The sequence below is a fragment of the Coregonus lavaretus genome (assembly GCF_964263955.1).
Source record: "Coregonus lavaretus genome assembly, contig: HAP1_SCAFFOLD_3195, whole genome shotgun sequence".
Taxonomy (NCBI): domain Eukaryota; kingdom Metazoa; phylum Chordata; class Actinopteri; order Salmoniformes; family Salmonidae; genus Coregonus; species Coregonus lavaretus.
This window is the reverse complement of record NW_028158702.1, coordinates 28,586-48,485: the sequence shown is the minus strand read 5'-3', so window position 1 is coordinate 48,485 and position 19,900 is coordinate 28,586. Positions and strand designations below refer to the sequence as shown.

Here is a 19,900-nt window from a genome sequence, read left to right as displayed (position 1 = left end):
AAAAAAAAAAAATACCTGGCTGTTGTTGACAAGCATTGTCCTAATCAGTTCATATCCATATTATTAATATTTGATTCATTGATTGAAATAACGACCACATTCTCAGTAGCCTATTCCAGCAGGTTACTGGGCAACAGAAGCACTCCCTACCTCAAAATTGTCTTGTTATTCATGTTAAATAAATTAATCTGTCAATTTGAACTAAGCAAGCTGCTAAATCATTCAGCTTACATCTTGCCTACATCTTGCCCAGGCTACTGGAGGCTGTCTGAAATAAGATGTAGGCATATCAGGGGCTATGTTTTGGCCTAGTTTTCAGGCCTTGTGGGCGGGTTTGGCGGAGTCATTGGGCTAGAAAAAGTCATTGCATTAAATCACCTGACTGTTTGGATGTGTCTGTTAGTAAATGTTTTATTTCTAAGAGATCATGAATAAAAGAGAACAATGGACATTCTAGAATGAGTTGTCACTGTGTTCACCACAACCAACATGCTGCATCTCTGTTTAGGGGTCAGTGCTCTAAAATTAATCTCTCTGGGGAGAGAGAGGAGGGGGGCCCTGCCTCTAAAATGAGTCTCTCTGGGGAGAGAGAGGAGGGGGGCCCTGCCTCTAAAATGAGTCTCTCTGGGGAGAGAGAGGAGGGGGGCCCTGCCTCTAAAATGAGTCTCTCTGGGGGACATGACACCAAAGCTAAGAGGTGAGATGACAATTTTGTTTAAGAATTCGTACGTTTATTTCCAAAACGCTATATCCACCATTTTTTTCAACAGAAATGATTGCCTTGGGTACCTTCAATATTACTGGGTACCTTCAATATTACTGTTCTCAGATTTTTTATTAATGGATTTGACATGTGTATAAAAATAAATGTTTTTTTGTCTAAATGCTATATATCCATTGTTTAGTTGGTTCGTATCCTGTATGTTTGACTGTGATATGTGGTTGTCTCACCTAGATATCTTAAGATGAATGCACTTACAGATGCCATATCTTAATTTGACACAGTTTCTCACAGCAGGAAAATAATCCTGCAGCAATAGGAAATGTAAATTATTATGTGCATTATAATTCATGAACATTTTTTGTAGTGGTCGGTACATTTTTCATTAGGGCAAATCAAGTTTGACATTTTTTAAGTAGAAATTACAAACTCTAGAAGCCTTTTTAAAGCTTGAATACACTACAATACGGCAACTGTATTGTAAGTCACTCTGGGCCCGGTTTCCCGATAGCGATGGAATTTAGGCTTACCAGTGTTTTAAGATGCATCTTTCCTACAACGGCTGAAGATGTAACATGTATTTCCCACGCACCACGCAGAGAGAACAGCTGAAGATGTAACATGTATGTCCCAAGCACCACGCAGAGAGAACGGCTGAAGATGTAACATGTATTTCCCACGCACCACGCAGAGAGAACGGCTGAAGATGTAACATGTATTTCCCACGCACCACGCAGAGAGAACGGCTGAAGATGTAACATGTATTTCCCACGCACCACGCAGAGAGAACGGCTGAAGATGTAACATGTATTTCCCACGCACCACGCAGAGAGAACGGCTGAAGATGTAACATGTATTTCCCACGCACCACGCAGAGAGAACGGCTGAAGATGTACCATGTATTTCCCACGCACCACGCAGAGAGAATGGTCGCCAAGTGCGTTGTTGGAGCAGGTCGTTATTTAGAGGATCGAAAGAAAGGGAGCGCTGCTCTTGGATCAGTTTTCTCCATTCAAATCTTTCCTTAACATTATAATTAGTTCCCAATACTGATGACAGATCAGCTCCTAGAGAGATATTACCACCTACGGCTGCAAATAATGAGGCGGCTTATTCTAAATCACAGATTTGGCACATCATTGTTCACATGTTAGGCTACACATCATGAAATATATTGAGAGAAATTACAGACCGTAGTCTACAAGTAGCAAAATAGAACTCAAATGATTGAACATGAAACGTATTTCAATTTGATTGAAATAGGCCTATAGCCTACTGTTTATATTTTAATGCGGTCATCTCGGTTTTCATTTGAAGCATAATTTGTGTACGTCCCTTGTTTGAATCAATTGCAAAGACATTGGCAACTTTGTATTTGTAGTCAACTTTGTTCTGAATTTATCGGTGGTCAAAAAGAGACGGATAAACCATGTGATTCTATGTTTAGCGGAGATCTTCTGTGTATAAAGTGACGCGGGAGGGCAAAAAAGCATCTAACGACGCACTTGGCTGTTCTACAAGTGGTCTGAGGCAGGTGTTAGAATATGAGCGTTTTCAAGTGCAACGTTAATAACGATGGTTTTGGGAAACAGCTCAGAGATTTAACAATGCTCCTACAAAGGTTCTAATGATGAACTTAGCCTTAAGATGATTTTGGGATACCAGGCCCTGGACAAAAACATCTGCTAAATTCAAAGGTAAATGTTTTACATACAGATCTCATATTACTGAATTTATTTTTTTAAACAATTTTTTATATTGATGTTACAAATGTATCATGTGTACAGTTCTTTATGAAAAATTTAGTTATTTGTTACATTTGACTCTGTAAAACCTAGCAGTACTACTTATTTCTCTGAGAGTGAGGCAGATGTACATTCTATAATTAGTTGTCACTGTGTTCACCACAACCAACATGCTGTATCTCTGTTTAGGGGTTAGTGGTCTAAAATTAGTCTGTCTGGGGAGAGAGAGGACCAATTTTCTACTCTGAGACGCTTTGTGGATATGGGCCCAGATCTCAAAATATTGTTTTAAAAAACAACGAAATTTTGTTTTACATAATAATTAAAAATAATATTACTAATGTAAGCCACTGTAAAGACTTGGTTTAGTTTATTGTGTTGCTCTGCTCATGTCCGCGTTCTGGAACTGTCCACGTCCCCGTACAGAACTGTCCGCGTCCACGTACGGTTTGGCGCCAAGCATATTGTCCAGTTACGCGCAGAGTGGGCTGAGGTGATCTTGGGGAATAACGACGGAGTTTGTTACAGTGTTGAGACACCGACGTTTATTGTTCAATTTGCTTTTTTTGCATAATGGTCAGTGACAGTATGAGTGTAGCCAGATCCTTTTCACTCGCTATTCTTGTTTCATCTTGTGGTTCACCGGATTCGTCATCATCCTCGAGGGACAGACGAACGACCTGCTAGCCAGCCAAGCTAGTCGGTACAGCTAGCTAAGCTAGCTACTCTACCAGCAGCATCCTAGTTATCCTAGCTACCACTACATCATCACCGGCTGCCTGCATTTCTTGTGGACCGATGGAGCTCCCGGGTTGTTTCTTCCACCTGTTAAATCCCGTGGAGGGCTTCTCCCTCTCTCTTGATGGATGCTGGCTTCCTACGCTCCCTCTATCCGGTTCTCCTCTCTTCACTAGATGGACAGTAACTTTACCATTTAACCCCTCTGTGTCCAAGGACCGAACTTTTGAATATTATTTTCGGGGCGCCTCAAGTGAAATTTTTTACAACGTTTATTTCTGATAAAATTAGTTCATTGCATCCGCCATGGAGCCAAGTTTCATAATATTACCTTCTGTCCCTGGTTATGAAGTCATCGCGAAAAAACAGGCCTTATGTTTGGGCATTTTTCACCCTACCAGCTCCTATTAGTTCTATTGAGCTCCGTGACACCGACTCGCCTTCAGAACGTTCTATTCCCAGCCCATTGTTCTGCGTCACAATGCCAGCTTCACTATTGTTATCAATGAGACCTGCCTGCGTTAACCCTGTAGGTTTACCTCAGGTAACTTATTATTAACAAGGTTACAGCTACTTGGTGAGCGTTAACCCTGTAGGTTTACCTCAGGTAACTTATTATTAACAAGGTTACGGCTACTTGGTGCGCGATTACTGTTCACCTGAGTACACGTTGTGGTCACCCATAGTGTTAACGATGTCTGGCGGATAGCCATCAAACATTAAACATTTTCTGGTCATAGTTAATATACCATATTTATTTTAAGAAAAAAGTGTACAGTCTTTTTTTTTGGGGGGGGGGGGGACAACAATGCCCAGGCCTCTACTTCCGGCCTATACTTACTATCTACACCTTATGGACACAGTTAATTTTACAATAATTATATTATATATATATATATTTTTTTTGCTCCTGAACTTCTTCTACTCTCAACCTCTCCGATCATTTTCATGATGTCCATCCGGTTTGCTTCTATATGCCATATCTTTGTAACTGTGCTCTTTTCCCAAAAGCTCCCAACATACAACCTATATACTTATTATGGACACAGTATGCTTACATTATTAGCTATCTTTGTTATTATTTGTTGTTATTTGTTATTAGTCCCATCCTTCAACTCTATTCAATACCTCCCATCTATCTCTTAACACCATTCATATAGGATTTATATTTGCCATATATATTTCAACCGTACTGTGATGTTTTACAAAAGTTCTGAACCTTTCTATTCTCATTGCTTCTACAGATTGTGAATTAAAAATAAACATTTTTGCTAAAAGTATTATTATATTATTGATCGATTGACTATGACTTTTCAGATCACCCAGTAATGCTATCTGCAAGGTTAGCTCCAGGTAAATATTGCAATCCTTTAGTCATTCCTGGACCTGTGTCCAAAAACAAGCTACAAATGGACAGAACCAAAACAAATGATCTAATGATTCTGTCTCTTCACAGCAAAATCTGAAGAGCTGGGAAGATTGTATCCCCCATATAAATAACATTCTATTGGTAGCAAGAATTTCATATAATCATTTAAATTTAAAGATTCTAATTTTTGAATCCGGTGTCGTTTTGCGTGTCAGTTCATAAACACTATGCCATGGGATCGGTACGTCAAAGATCTCTTCCCAACTATTTTGCAATCTATTTGGGACGGCTGTCAATCCTTTGGTCCTTAAGTGAAACTGATATACTTTTTTTTAATCACAGTTTTACTTAACCAATTATGTTCTTTAATGCAAGGCCGTCAGACAAGTTCCTTACTTTCTCCCCCTTCCACTTTCCTCTTCCACTTTTGCGGTAAGGCTGCAATTATTTGGTTGTAATTTTGGGTAGAGCAGACATTTCCATATGTTTTTGTTAGCTGCATAACTCCACCAGTCTTACCGATGATATCATTTACGAAGATTATACCTTTTTTAAACATTCTGTTAAAAAATTAAGTTTTTTTGTCAATTAGTATATTTGAATTTAACCACAATATTTGTTGCATTATTTGTTCTGTCGTTTCTGGAGGATTAAATTGAAATTGCAACCAACTTTTTATGGCTTGTTTTAGAAATAGTGATATTTGGGAGATTATTTCCTTTTCAAATAACTGCAAATGAGTTGTTGTAATCTGAATAAAGGGAAAAAAGCCATTCTTGAACATTGGGTGAGACAATCTTACTAATTTGCTTGAGAAACAGTTCGGATTTAAGTATAACTTTTGTATGACTGAATCTTTTAGTGATAGGTCTAATGCTTTAATATTTAATAATTTCTGTCCTCCGAATTCATATTCATTATATAAATATGCCCTTTTAATTTTGTCTGGCTTGACGTTCCAAATAAAATTGAATATTTTTTTCTCATATAATTTAAAAAACTGTTCGCTAGGCGTAGGCAAGACCATAAGCAAATAGGTAAACTGGGATAATACTAAAGACTTAATCAGGGTGATTTTTCCACAAATTGACAGTTATTTTCCTTTCCATGGTAGTAAGATCGTATCTATTTTTGCTAACTTTCTATTAAAATTCATTGAAGTGAGATCATTTATTTCCTTTGGGATATGTATTCCGAGTATATCCACATCACCATCAGACCATTTTATTGGTAAACTACATGGTAATGTAAAAATTGTATTTTTTAGTGATCCAATACGTAATATAGGACATGTTGTCATAATTTGGTTGTAATCCAGAGTGGTTAGAAAATGTATCTAGATCCTCTATGAGGCTGTGGAGGGATTCTAGTTGTGGATTTAAAAGAAAACATGAATCATCAGCGTACAATGACACCTTTGTTTTTATGCCCTGGATTTCTGTCACGTCCTGGCTCTGGGGACGCTTGTATGTTGAGCCAGGGTGTGAGTGTTCTTTGTTTATTCTAGTTCATGTATATCTATGTTGGCCAGAGTAGTTCTCAATCAGAGGCAACGAGTGTCAGCTGTTGCTGGTTGTCTCTGATTGGGAACCATATTTAGACAGGTTGTTTTCCCACAGTGTTTGTGGGATCTTGTTCCTGTGTAGGTTTGTGTTTTGCACCTTTGGACGGCACGTATCGATTTGTTGTTTTGTTCGTGTATCATTAAATAAATAAGTATGTTCACCTTCCACGCTGCGCCTTGGTCCTCCTCTCTTACCGACGATCGTGACAGAAGATCCCACCAAAACTGGACCAAGCAGCGTGTCCAGGAGCCATCGCCAGGGGAATCTCTAGCGGATCTCCTTTGCCACCTCGACTGGGTCAAGCCGTGTGAGGAGGAGAGAGGCTGGACTTGGAAGCAGAAGGGCGAAAGGCTGGCGAGAGACATGGAGGCCTGGCACACGGGGAGGAGAGACGCCCAGAAATGTTTTAGGGGGGGGCTCACGCCGTGGACGACGGGGCAGCGGGAGGCCGCGATAGAGCGGTCCAGCGGGTTTGCAGAGGAGGCCGCCAGGTTAAGGGGGCCACTGGTCACAGAGGGGAGGGAAAGTGTAGAGGCACGGCGAGAGGTACTGGGGTGTGTTACCAGTCCGGTCCGGCCCGTTCCTGATCCCCGCATAGGGCCAGTGGTGTGTGTCCCCAGTACGGTCCGGCCTGTTCCTGCTCCCCGCATCGAGCCTGTGGTGCGCGTCGCCAGCCCGGTCCGGCCTGTTCCTGCTCCCCGCACTAAGCCAGTGGTGCGTGTCGCCAGCCCGGTCCGGCCTGTTCCTGCTCCCCGCATCGAGCCTGTGGTGCGCGTCGCCAGCCCGGTCCGGCCTGTTCCTGCTCCTCGCACCAAGCCAGTGGTGCGCGTCGTCAGCCTGGTTCGTCTCACTCCTGCTCCCCGCACCAAGCCAGTGGTGCGCGTCGTCAGCCCGGTTCGGCCCATTCCTGCTCCCCGCACCAAGCCAGTGGTGCGCGTCGTCAGCCTGGCCCGGCCCGTTCCTGCTCCCCGCACCAAGCCAGTGGTGCGCGTCGTCAGCCCGGTCCGGCCCGTTCCTGCTCCCCGCACCAAGTCAGTGGTGCGCGTCGCTAGCCCGGTCGGGCCTGTTCCTGCTCCCCACACCAAGCCAGTGGTGTGTGTCGTCAGTCCGGCACAGCCCGTGCCTGTTCCACCGGTGCACCGGTCAGCTGCTCCACGCCGGAGCTAGAGCAATCCGCTCCACCGGTGTTCAGTCCAGCTCCGGCCAGCAGGGCCAGACCGGACCAGGGGTACTTTGGGGGGTTAGAGAGGGAGTGGGAATCATGCCCGGAGCCGGATCTGCCGCCAAGGCGGAGTGCCCACCCGGTCCCTCCCCTGTGGTATTTGGTTGGTGCGGTCGGAGTCCTCTCTTCCCGACGATTGTGACAATTTCTAATCCTCTGATATTATTATTGGATCTGATCTCTATAATTTTAATGGTAGGTTTATTTGAACAGTGAGAGACAGAATAACAACAAAATAATCCAGAAAAACGCATGTCAAAAATGTTATAAATTGATTTGCATTTTAATGAGGGAAATAAGTATTTGACCCCTCTGCAAAACATGACTTAGTACTTGGTAGGCAAAACCCTTGTTTGCAATCACAGAGGTCAGACGTTTCTTGTAGTTGGCCACCAGGTTTGCTCACATCTCAGGAGGGATTTTGTCCCAGTCCTCTTTGCAGATCTTCTCCAAGTCATTAAGGTTTCGAGCCTAACGTTTGGCAACTCGAACCTTCAGCTACCTCCACAGATTTTATATGGGATTAAGGTCTGGAGACTGGCTAGGCCACTCCAGGACCTTAATTTTGCTTCTTCTTGAGTCACTCCTTTGTTGCCTTGGCCGTGTGTTTTGGGTCATTGTCATGCTGGAATACCCATGCACGACCCATTTTCAATGCCCTGGCTGAGAGAAGGAGATTCTCACCCAAGATTTGATGGTACATGGCACCGTCCATCGTCCCTTTGATGCGGTGAAGTTGTCCTGTCCCCTTAGCAGAAAAACACCCACAAAGCATAATGTTTCCACCTCCATGTTTGACGGTGGGGATGGTGTTCTTGGGGTCATAGGCAGCATTCCTCCTCCTCCAAACACGGCGAGTTGAGTTGATGACAAAGAGCTCGATTTTGGTCTCATCTGACCACAACACTTTCACCCAGTTCTCCTCTGAATCATTCAGATGTTCATTGGCAAACTTCAGACGGCCCTGTATATGTGCTTTCTTGAGCAGGGGGACTTTGCGGGCGCTGCAGGATTTCAGTCCTTCACGGTGTAGTGTGTTACCAATTATTTTATTGGTGACTATGGTCCCAGCTGCCTTGAGATCATTGACAAGATCCTCCCGTGTAGTTCTGGGATTCCTCACCGTTCTCATGATCATTGCAACTCCACAAGGTGAGATCTTGCATGGAGCCCCAGGCCGAGGGAGATTGACAGTTATTTTGTGTTTCTTCCATTTGCGAATAATTGCACCAACTGTTGTCACCTTCTCACCAAGCTGCTTGGCGATGGTCTTGTAGCCCATTCCAGCCTTGTGTAGGTCTACAATCTTGTCCCTGACATCCTTGGAGAGCTCTTTGGTCTTGGCCATGGTGGAGAGTTTGGAATCTGATTGATTGCTTCTGTGGACAAGTGTCTTTTATACAGGTAACAAGCTGAGATTAGGAGCATTCCCTTTAAGGGTGTGCTCCTAATCTCAGCTCATTACCTGTATAAAAGACACCTGGGAGCCAGAAATCTTTCTGATTGAGAGGGGGTCAAATACTTATTTCCCTCATTAAAATGCAAATCAATTTATAACATTTTTGACATGCATTTTTCTGGATTTTTTTGTTTTTATTCTGTCTCTCACTGTTCAAATAAACATACCATTAAAATTATAGACTGATCATTTCTTTGTCAGTGGGCAAACGTACAAAATCAGCAGGGGATCAAATACTTTTTTCCCTCACTGTATATCTACTAGTTCTAATGTATCCATGACATTCACAATTTCCTTAAGAGCATGTGGGTGATTGTTTGTGGTGTGATTTCCTTTACGGTCCATTGAGCAGTATTATACAGTATTAAAACAGTATTATAATCCCCCACCATAATAATATTGTCTTGAGTTGCTTGCAGGCTTGATAATTTATTATATATATTGTCAAAGATTTGTGGATCATCATTATTTGGTCCGTAAAGGTTAATGAGCCATATCTGTTTATGGTCCAATAACATATTTAAAATAATCCATCTACCTTGCGTATCTATTTTGACAATTTGCACATTCGGATCGAAATTACTATTAATTAATATCATCACCCCTTTTGAATTTCTTTGCCCATGGGAGAAGTATATTCCCCCCCCCCCCATTATTTTTTCCACGTTACTTCATCTCGAATTGTTGAATGAGTTTCCTGTATACAATAGATATTATATTCCTTCTCTTTGAGCCATGTAATTATATTGTTATTCTTTTGTTATTATCAGCTAAGCCATTACAATTATAACTGGCTATACTTATTTCACCATACACCATAATGAGATACAAGTTTCAAGTCTATTTATCATTATATATGTTTGTAAATTTACCAAGAAAAAATACCGTAATGATTGAGTGGCCATATAGCTGTACCGTGATATTTGCATTGCTACGGAGTAACCCTTCAATTGTTCTCCACTAATTCCCCCGCTAAAGCCCCTCCCCATCCCAAGTTGAGCCGTCATCCCAGTGATCAGCATCCCACCCACGTCCCTCCGGATCCCTAAGGCCCCGAGAGGCCAGGACCCATCCATCGAAAACAGCACACAGTGCCACCCACAAAACAGAAGCAGATTAACCGCCAAAAGCATTTCCAATGCTTTCACCTCTCTCTATATATATCTATATAACTATTTAAAAAAATTATGCATATCCTATTTTCCATCATTATCAATTAATATGCGTAATAATGTCGGCAGTTCACGCGTAGGATTCTAACATATAACCCGGATTGCCATTGTATTACATTTAATTCATTGACAAGCAATTATTATCCTAGCAAATAATTCCCGTGGTCCATCCCATTCCCTCCCCCCCAACATCCCCACCCCCCCACAACAGATGCCAGACAAGCACACACGCACATACTCCAACACACTCAACCCCCCTCCTCCACAATCCACCATAAAATCAAATACTCAACGGCTGTTATATCCCAGAGCCCAACTCGAGAAATAACCTGATTTACGAGTGCACATACAAAAAGTGTACAGTCTTAACAAAACGCATGTCCCTGTCCTCTTTTTCAAGATGTGGCGATTTAAAAACCCGGAAGACATTTTTTAATTAAGAAATAACCATTTGTTTGACGACTTGTTTCTAAATGTGTCACGATCGTCAGGGAGAGAAGTAGACCAATGCGCAGCGTTGAAGGCAAACATATTTATTATAGGAATGATCACACGATCAAAACAACAAACGACTCGTAACGTCCACGGTGACAATCACCAACACGGAACAAAAACCCACAAACACAAAGTGAAAAACAGACAGTTAAATATGGCTCCCAATCAGAGACAACCAGCCAACAGCTGACACTCATTGCCTCTGATTGGGAGTCACTAAGGCAAACATAGAAAACAACAAACCAGAACCCCCAACATAGAAACACACCACATAGAACAAACACACCCTGGCTCAACAACTAGAGTCCCATAGCCAGGGTGTGACAGTACCCCCCCCTAAAGGCGCGGACTGCGACCGCGCCTCAAAAAGAGCAAAACAGGGGAGGGCTGGGTGGGCATACCTCCTCGGCGGTGGTTCTGGCTCCGGGCTTGACCCCCACTCCTTCTCTAACCCCCCAAAGTACCCCTGGTCCGGTCTGGCCCTGCTGGCCAGAGCTGGACTGAACACTGGTGGAGCGGATTGCTCTAGCTCCGACGTGAAGCATCTGACCGGTGCCGGACCAGCCACCGGTGGAACAGGCACGGGCCGTGCCGGACTGACGACGCACACCACTGGCTTGGTGTGGGGAGCAGGAGCGGGCCGAGCCGGGCTGTCGAAGCGCACCCCTGACTTGGTGCGGGGAACAGGCATGGGCCGGACTGGGCTGGCGACGCGCACCACAGACTTGGTGCGGAGAGCAGGAATGGGCCGGACTGGGCTGGCGACGCGCACCACAGACTTGGTGCGGGGAGCAGGAATGGGCCGGGCCGAGCTGGCGATGCGCACCGTAGACTTGGTGCGAGTGGCAGGAACAGGCCGGACCGTACTGGGAACACACACCACTGGCCCTACGTGGGGATCAGGAACAGGCCGGACCGGACTGGCAACACACGCCAGTACCTCTCGCCGTGCCTCTACAACCTCCTTCCCCCTGGTGACCAGTGACTCCCGTAACCTGGCGTCCTCCTCTGCCAATCCGCTGGGCCGCTCTGCCGCGGTCTCCTGCTGGCCCGTCGTCCACGGCGTTAGCCCCCCCCTAAAAAATTTCTGGCCGTCTCCCCTACCCGTGGACCAGGTCTCCATGTCCCTCGCCAGCCTTTCGCCCTTCTGCCACAAGGTCAAGCCCTTCTCTTCCTCACTCGGCTTGACCCAGTCGAGGAGGCGAAGGAGATCTGTTAGGGATCTCCCTGGCGATGGCTCCTGGACACGCTGCTTGGTCACATCTTGGTGGGTTTTTCTGTCGCGTGTTGTGCTTGTGTATTGCTTGTTCGCTCGGTTGAGCTTTTCTCCACTGTGTTGGAGCGTTTACGCACATGTTTAGTGCGCCTTTGTTTTGTCGCCTTCGTGCGTAGTTTCGCCTTCGGGCAAGTGTGTTCGATTTTTCCTTGTTGGAAATTGCACTAAAGTCTTTTTGACTATACTTCGGTGTCCTGCGCTTGATTCCACCACTACACCCACCAACAGCATTCTGACAAAATGGCTGCTGGGTAATTTGATATGCATCGAAATCTTCGTTCGTAGGGATCGAATTGAGCAAATGCTGCACAGGTTCACTGATTTGCAAACCAAATGGGTATAATGGGGTGATTGTTGTCTAATCGGGTGGTCTAGCTATAAGAGTACTTTAAACCCATACTGTTTTTTGCCTTATAAACCCTAACAATCTATCAAATGTATTTATAAAGCCCTTTTTACACCTGCAGATGTCACAAAGTGATATACAGAAACTCTTACCCTACTTATAACCTATTTTAGCCGTAACCCTAACCCTTAATTCTAGGGTAGGGTAGCCTAGAACACTTTGTCAAAGTGCGACGTGAATGCGGTAGGCGAAGTCAAACGCAGGACACCGAGCTACTGGAAACAATACTTTACTAACAAAGTAACCAGAGTACAAAACAACCTCCAAACAGGGAGGAGAAACTAACAACCCGCACACTAGCAACTGCCAAAAATGACGAGAAACAATCACACACAACACACAATGAACGACAGAAGGTTAAATAGGGAATACAATACAACATAATAGGAAACAGGTGTACACAATCAAGACAAAACAAGTCAAACACCGAAACATAGATCGGTGGCAGCTAGTACTCCGGGGACGACGAACGCCGAAGCCTGCCCGAGCAAGGAGGAGGAGCAGCCTCGGCTGATTCCGTGACAGTACCCCCCCCTTGACGCGCGGCCCCAGCCGTGCGCCGACCCCGGCCTCGGGGACGGCCAGGAGGACGCGGAGCAGGGCGAGTCGGATGACTCCGGTGGAAGTCCCTCAACATGGAGGGATCTAGGATGTCCCTCCTGGGGACCCAGCACTGTTCCTCCGGACCGTACCCCTCCCACTCCACGAGATACTGCAGGCCCCCCGTCCGATGCCTCGAATCCAAGATAGAATGGACTGAGTACGCCAGAGCCCCCTCGATGTCCAATGGGGGCGGAGGAGCCTCTCGTACCTCACTCTCCTGGAGTGGACCAGCCACCACCGGCCTGAGGAGAGACACATGGAACGAGGGGTTAATGCGGTAATTAATGGGAAGTTGTAACCTATAGCATACCTCGTTCAGTCTCCTCAGGACTTTAAATGGCCCCACAAACCGCCGACCCAGCTTCCGGCAGGGCAGGCGAAGGGGCAGGTTTCGGGTCGAGAGCCAGACCCGATCTCCCGGTGCATACACCGGAGCCTCACTGCGGTGGCGATCGGCGTTCACCTTTTGCCGCCTGATAACCCGCTGCAGATGGACATGCGCAGCGTTCCAAGTTTCTTCCGAGCGCCGAAACCACTCGTCCACCGCAGGGGCTTCGGTCTGGCTCTGATGCCAAGGTGCCAGAACCGGCTGATAACCTAGCACACACTGGAAAGGCGTAAGGTTAGTGGACGAATGGCGGAGGGAGTTTTGGGCTATCTCTGCCAGGGAATATATCCCGACCACTCCTCCTGCCGGTCCTGGCAATAGGACCTCAGAAACCTACCCACATCCTGGTTAACTGTCTCCACCTGCCCATTACTCTCGGGGTGAAAACCTGAGGTAAGGCTAATCGAGCCCCCAAACGTTCCATAAACGCCCTCCAGACTCTAGAGGTGAACTGGGGACCCCGATCAGACACTATATCATCAGGCACCCCATAGTGCCGGAAGACGTGTGTAAACAGGGCCTCAGCAGTTTGTAGGGCAGTAGGGAGACCTGGCAGGGGAATGAGAGGGCAGGCTTTAGAAAACCGATCCACAACGACCAAGATCGTAGTGTTCCCCTGGGAGGGGGGAAGGTCCGTGACAAAATCCACCGATAGGTGAGACCACGGCCGTTGTGGAACGGGTAGGGGTTGTAACTTCCCCCTGGGCAGGTGTCTAGGCGCCTTACACTGGGCGCACACAGAGCAGGAGGAAACATAAACCCTCACATCCTTCGCTAAAGTTGGCCACCAGTACTTCCCACTAAGGCAGTGCACTGTCCGACCAATACCCGGATGACCAGAGGAGGGTGACGTTTGAGCCCAGTATATCAAACGATCGCGAACCTCGAGCGGCACGTACTTCCGACCCTCTGGACACTGTGGAAGAGTAGGATCGGAACGTAACGCCCGCTCGATTTCCACATCAACCTCCCACACCACCGGTGCCACCAGACAAGACTCCGGGAGTATGGGAGTGGGCTCAATGGACCTCTCCTCTGTGTCATATAGTCGGGACAGGGCGTCTGCCTTAGCGATTTGGGACCCTGGTCTATAGGTGAGCTTAAATACAAAGCGGGAGAAAACATAGCCCACCTTGCCTGGCGAGGGTTCAGCCTCCTCGCTGCCCGAATGTACTCCAGGTTACGATGGTCAGTCAGAATGAGAAAAGGGTGTTTAGCCCCCTCAAGCCAATGTCTCCACACGTTCAGGGCTTGAACCACAGCTAGCAGCTCCCTGTCCCCCACGTCATAATTGCGCTCCGCCGGACTGAGCTTCTTAGAATAGAAAGCACAGGGGCGGAGTTTAGGTGGCGTACCCGAGCGCTGAGACAGCACAGCACCGATCCCAGTCTCGGAAGCATCCACCCCCACCTGGAATGCCAAAGAGGGATCCGGATGCACCAGCACCGGAGCCGAGGTAAACAGGTCCTTCATACGTTTAAACGCCCTGTCCGCCTCAGCCGACCACTGCAGGCGCACCGGACCCCCCTTTGGCAGAGAGGTAATGGGAGCTGCTACCTGTCCAAAGCCCCGGATAAACCTCCGGTAGTAATTGGCAAAACCCAAGAAGCGCTGCACCTCCTTTACCATGGTGGGAGTCTGCCAATTACGCACGGCAGAAACGCGGTCAATCTCCATCTCTACCCCTGACGCGGACAACCGATGTCCCAGGAAGGAGATGGACTCCTGGAAGAACAGACATTTCTCCGCCTTCGCATACAGTTTATGCTCCAACAGTCTACCAAGCACTCGACTCACCAGGGACACATGCTCGGCTCGTGTAGCGGAGTATATTAGAATGTCATCAATATATACCACGACACCCTGTCCATGCAAGTCCCGGAAAATCTCGTCCACAAATGATTGGAAGACTGAAGGAGCATTCATTAAACCGTATGGCATGACGAGGTACTCATAGTGACCCGAGGTGGTACTGAATGCTGTCTTCCACTCATCTCCCTCCCTAATGCGCACCAGGTTGTACGCGCTAAGAGATCCAATTTTGTGAAGAATCGCGCCCCGTGTAATGACTCCGTCATACTAGCAATCAGAGGGAGAGGATAGCTGTATTTGATTGTGATCTGATTGAGACCACGGTAATCAATACACGGGCGTAAAACCCCATCCTTCTTCTTCACAAAAAAGAAACTTGAGGACGCAGGGGAAGTGGACGGCCGTATGTAACCCTGTCTCAGAGATTCGGTGACGTAGGTCTCCATAGCGGCCGTCTCCTCCTGAGACAGAGGATACACATGACGCAGCGCCTACTTGGAGGTCTATCGCACAATCCCCCTGTCGGTGAGGTGGTAATTGAGTCGCCTTCTTCTTACTGAAGGCGAGTGCCAAATGGTTTGGGCTTTCCACCGTCGTTGCCCCTACGGAAACGCCTACACACCGCCCAGTACACTGATCAGACCATCCCTTGAGAGCTCTCTGCTGCCATGAAATGTTGGGGTCATGAGATGTTAACCAGGGAAGCCCCAACACCACGGGAAACGCAGGAGAATCAATCAAATACAAACTTAATATCTCCTCATGGCCCTCCTGCATTTTCATTCGGAGAGGCGGCGTGACCTCCCTAATCAATCCTGACCCCAAAGGGTGGCTATCTAGGGCAAGAATAGGGAAGGGCACATCAACAGGTACGATAGGAATCCCTAACTTATAGGTGAACTGGCGATCGATAAAATTCCCAGCTGCGCCTGAATCTACTAGCGCCTTATGCTGGGAGTGAGGAGAAACCTCGGGAAACACCACTCTAATACACATATGATCAGCAGAGAGCTCTGGGTGAGTTGGGTGCCTACTCACCGGGAAAGACTCATCAGTGCGTCGCCCACTGCCTCGATTCCTAGGAGACCCTCCCCAGCACCGACCAGCAGTGTGTCCTCTGCGGCCACAGTTGGTGCAGGGGACGGCCTCCCTCCTGGTCTCCCTCCTGGTCTCCCTAGCACCAGCACCCCCGAGCTCCATAGGGGTCGGCTCGGAAGTGCTGGGGGATGGAATGGACGGCCCCGAATCCGGACGTCCGCGGGTAGCCAACAGGGTATCCAGGCGAATTGACATGTCCACCAGTTGATCAAAGCTGAGGTTGGTGTCCCTGCAGGCCAATTCCCGAAGCACGTCCTCCCTCAGGCTACATCTATAGTGGTCGATGAGGGCCCTCTCATTCCATCCTGCGTTGGCAGCCAGCGTCCGGAAGTCCAGCGCGAACTCCTGCGCGCTCCTCCTCCCCTGTCTAAGGTGGAATAGACGCTCACCCGCCGCTTTACCCTCTGGTGGATGATCGAATACTGCCCAGAAGCGGCGGGTGAACTCCGCATAGCTGACCGTAGCGGTGTCTATCCCACCGCACTCGGCGTTGGCCCACTCCAGCGCCTTGCCGGACAGACAGGAGATGAGGGCGGACACGCTCTCGTATCCCGAGGGCGCCGGGTGAATGGTTGCTAGGTAGAGTTCAACCTGGAGTAGGAAACCCTGGCACCCGGCCGCTGTGCCAAAATAAGCCGTCGGGAGCGAGAGCCGAATCCCACTGGACCCCGGAGGTGAAACGATGGGCATCGCCGATGGTGGTGGTATCGTTGGAGGGGGCATAGGTAGACCACCTCTTTCCCATCGCTCAATGGTGTTCACCACCCGTTCCATGGCGGTGCCGAGAGCCTGGATCATGGCCGCTTGGTGTTCGACGCGTGCCTCCATAGATCCAGCTGGCACCGCCTCTCCTGCTGACTCCATGAGTGGTGTGTGATTCTGTCAAAGTGCGACGTGAATGCGGTAGGCGAAGTTGTTTTGTACACAGAGTACAAAACAACCTCCAAACAGGGAGGAGAAACTAACAACCCGCACACTAGCAACTGCCGAAAATGACGAGAAACAATCACACACAACACACAATGAACGACAGAAGGTTAAATAGGGAATACAATACAACATAATAGGAAACAGGTGTACACAATCAAGACAAAACAAGTCAAACACCGAAACATAGATCGGTGGCAGCTAGTACTCCGGGGACGACGAACGCCGAAGCCTGCCCGAGCAAGGAGGAGGAGCAGCTGATTCCGTGACACACTTTTAGAAACTATTTTTGTAATAATATTATGGTAGTAAATACAATTATTGTATTAAATAGCGTTTTGATTATTTTGTTAATCAAAACCTGTCAACACATTTTGCTTTTTTTGTAGTTATTTTATTATATGTATAATTGCAAGACAGAACACTTGATAAACAAGACATTAGTTTTATTTTTCAAATGTGAACTGGGTGACCTAGTAGCCTCTATGTGAAAGTCCAGCAATTGGCGTGGGGCAGGTTTGAGACTGATCTAAGGAATTAACAAGAAAAATACAATTTATTTCTCAGCTGCCTCACCAATGTCTGTACGTAATTTAATAACTTTTAATTGCTAAATATTTCCAATAGATGGCAGCATAAGACCACGAAGCATCAGTTATAGGCTACAAGCAGCAATATGATTGACATAAAAATAGCATGCAACCAAAGACTATATGTCCCATGATTATCTAAAATGGTCACTCATTACTTTAGTTAGCTATATACAGTGGGGAAAAAAGTATTTAGTCAGCCACCAATTGTGCAAGTTCTCCAATTAAAAAGATGAGAGAGGCCTGTAATTTTCATCACAGGTACACATCAACTATGACAGACAAAATGAGGAAAAGAAATCCAGAAAATCACATTGTAGGATTTTTAATGAATTTATTTGCAAATTATGGTGGAAAATAAATATTTGGTCACCTACAAACAAGCAAGATTTCTGGCTCTCACAGACCTGTAACTTCTTCTTTAAGAGGCTCCTCTGTCCTCCACTCGTTACCTGTATTAATGGCACCTGTTTGAACTTGTTATCAGTATAAAAGACACCTGTCCACAACCTCAAATAGTCACACTCCAAAGTCCACTATGGCCAAGACCAAAGAGAGGTCAAAGGACACCAGAAACAAAATTGTAGACCTGCACCAGGCTGGGAAGACTGAATCTGCAATAGGTAAGCAGCTTGGTTTGAAGAAATCAACTGTGGGAGCAATTATTAGGAAATGGAAGACATACAAGACCACTGATAATCTCCCTCGATCTGGGGCTCCATGCAAGATCTCACCCCGTGGGGTCAAAATGATCACAAGAACGGTGAGCAAAAATCCCAGAACCACACGGGGGGACCTAGTGAATGACCTGCAGAGAGCTGGGACCAAAGTAACAAAGCCTACCATCAGTAACACACTACGTCGCCAGGGACTCAAATCCAGTGTCCCCCTGCTTAAGCCAGTACATGTCCAGGCCCATCTGAAGTTTGCTAGAGTGCATTTGGATGATCCAGAAGAGGATTGGGAGAATGTCATATGGTCAGATGAAACCAAAATATATAACATTTTGGTAAAAACTCAACTTGTCGTGTTTGAAGGACAAAGAATGCTGAGTTGCATCCAAAGAACACCATACCTACTGTGAAGCATGGTGGTGGAAACATCATGCTTTGGGGCTGTTTTTCTGCAAAGGGACCAGGACGACTGATCCGTGTAAAGGAAAGAATGAATGGGGCCATGTATCGTGAGATTTTGAGTGAAAACCTCCTTCCATCAGCAAGGACATTGAAGATGAAACGTGGCTGGGTCTTTCAGCATGACAATGATCCCAAACACACCGCCCGGGCAACAAAGGAGTGGCTTCGTAAGAAGCATTTCAAGGTCCTGGAGTGGCCTAGCCAGTCTCCAGATCTCAACCCAATAGAACATCTTTTGGAGGGAGTTGAAAGTCCGTGTTGCCCAGCGACAGCCCCAAAACATCACTGCTCTACAGGAGATCTGCATGGAGGAATGGGCCAAAATACCAGCAACAGTGTGTGAAAACCTTGTGAAGACTTACAGAAAATGTTTGACCTGTGTCATTGCCAACAAAGGGTATATAACAAAGTATTGAGAAACTTTTGTCATTGACCAAATACTTATTTTCCACCATAATTTGTAAATAAATTCATTAAAAAAAAAAAATCCTCATTTTGTCTGTCATAGTTGACGTGTACCTATGATGAAAATTACAGGCCTCTGTCATCTTTTTAAGTGGGAGAACTTGCACAATTGGTGGCTGACTAAATACTTTTTTCCCCACTGTATCTCGTATTAGGCCTGTGATGCTTTTGGAAGAGCAATTAAATAGTGACTATAGCAGGTGTTGAAACCCTGGTAAATAATCACTAGTCAGATGCTCCAACCTCAACCCTAAAATACATGCATTAATTTAAATATCTAATATATCGATTAAACAACCTCGGAATAGATAAGACAAGAGTGCGTCTTCCAGCCCACCAATGAATTACATCATGCAACCCTCCCGGTTAGCAAATGTACCTCAACATGCCCCTCGCTTGTGCTAGAAGGCAGAGTGCTCACTGCTGGTTGATGAATCTGACAATGAATGTACTAGGAAAATACGTTTTTGTCAACCAGAGGTGACTAAATTAATGTTCAGGCTTATTGATAATCGTTATAGTAATGAAGTATAATTTCAAAACATGAGCATAAAACAGCTAATAATAAACATGAATCATCATTATATTATTTCACAGTAATGTGTTAAATGCTTTTTCAGTCGTCCCTCTTGCGTTAGCAGTGTGGAAAGGGACAGTAAAAAGCGTGTGCAGGAGTTTTCCTGTGAGGGGGAGTGGTGGTGTATCCAGGGAGA

General features: G+C 46.4%; 1 protein-coding gene across 1 annotated transcript in view; it reads left to right on the top strand.

Annotated features, from left to right (window-relative positions):
- Positions 1-595: 595 nt before the first annotated feature.
- LOC311123675 (NLR family CARD domain-containing protein 3-like) overlaps positions 596-19,900 on the top strand; it is a gene marked incomplete at its 3' end in the record, with an annotated part of 32,157 nt that continues 12,852 nt past the window's right edge. Inside the window, exon 1 of the mRNA XM_084197921.1 lies at positions 596-697. Within this exon, the coding sequence (XP_084054047.1) occupies positions 615-697 (83 nt within the window). The 5' untranslated portion in view covers positions 596-614. The remainder of the gene's footprint in view (positions 698-19,900) is intronic.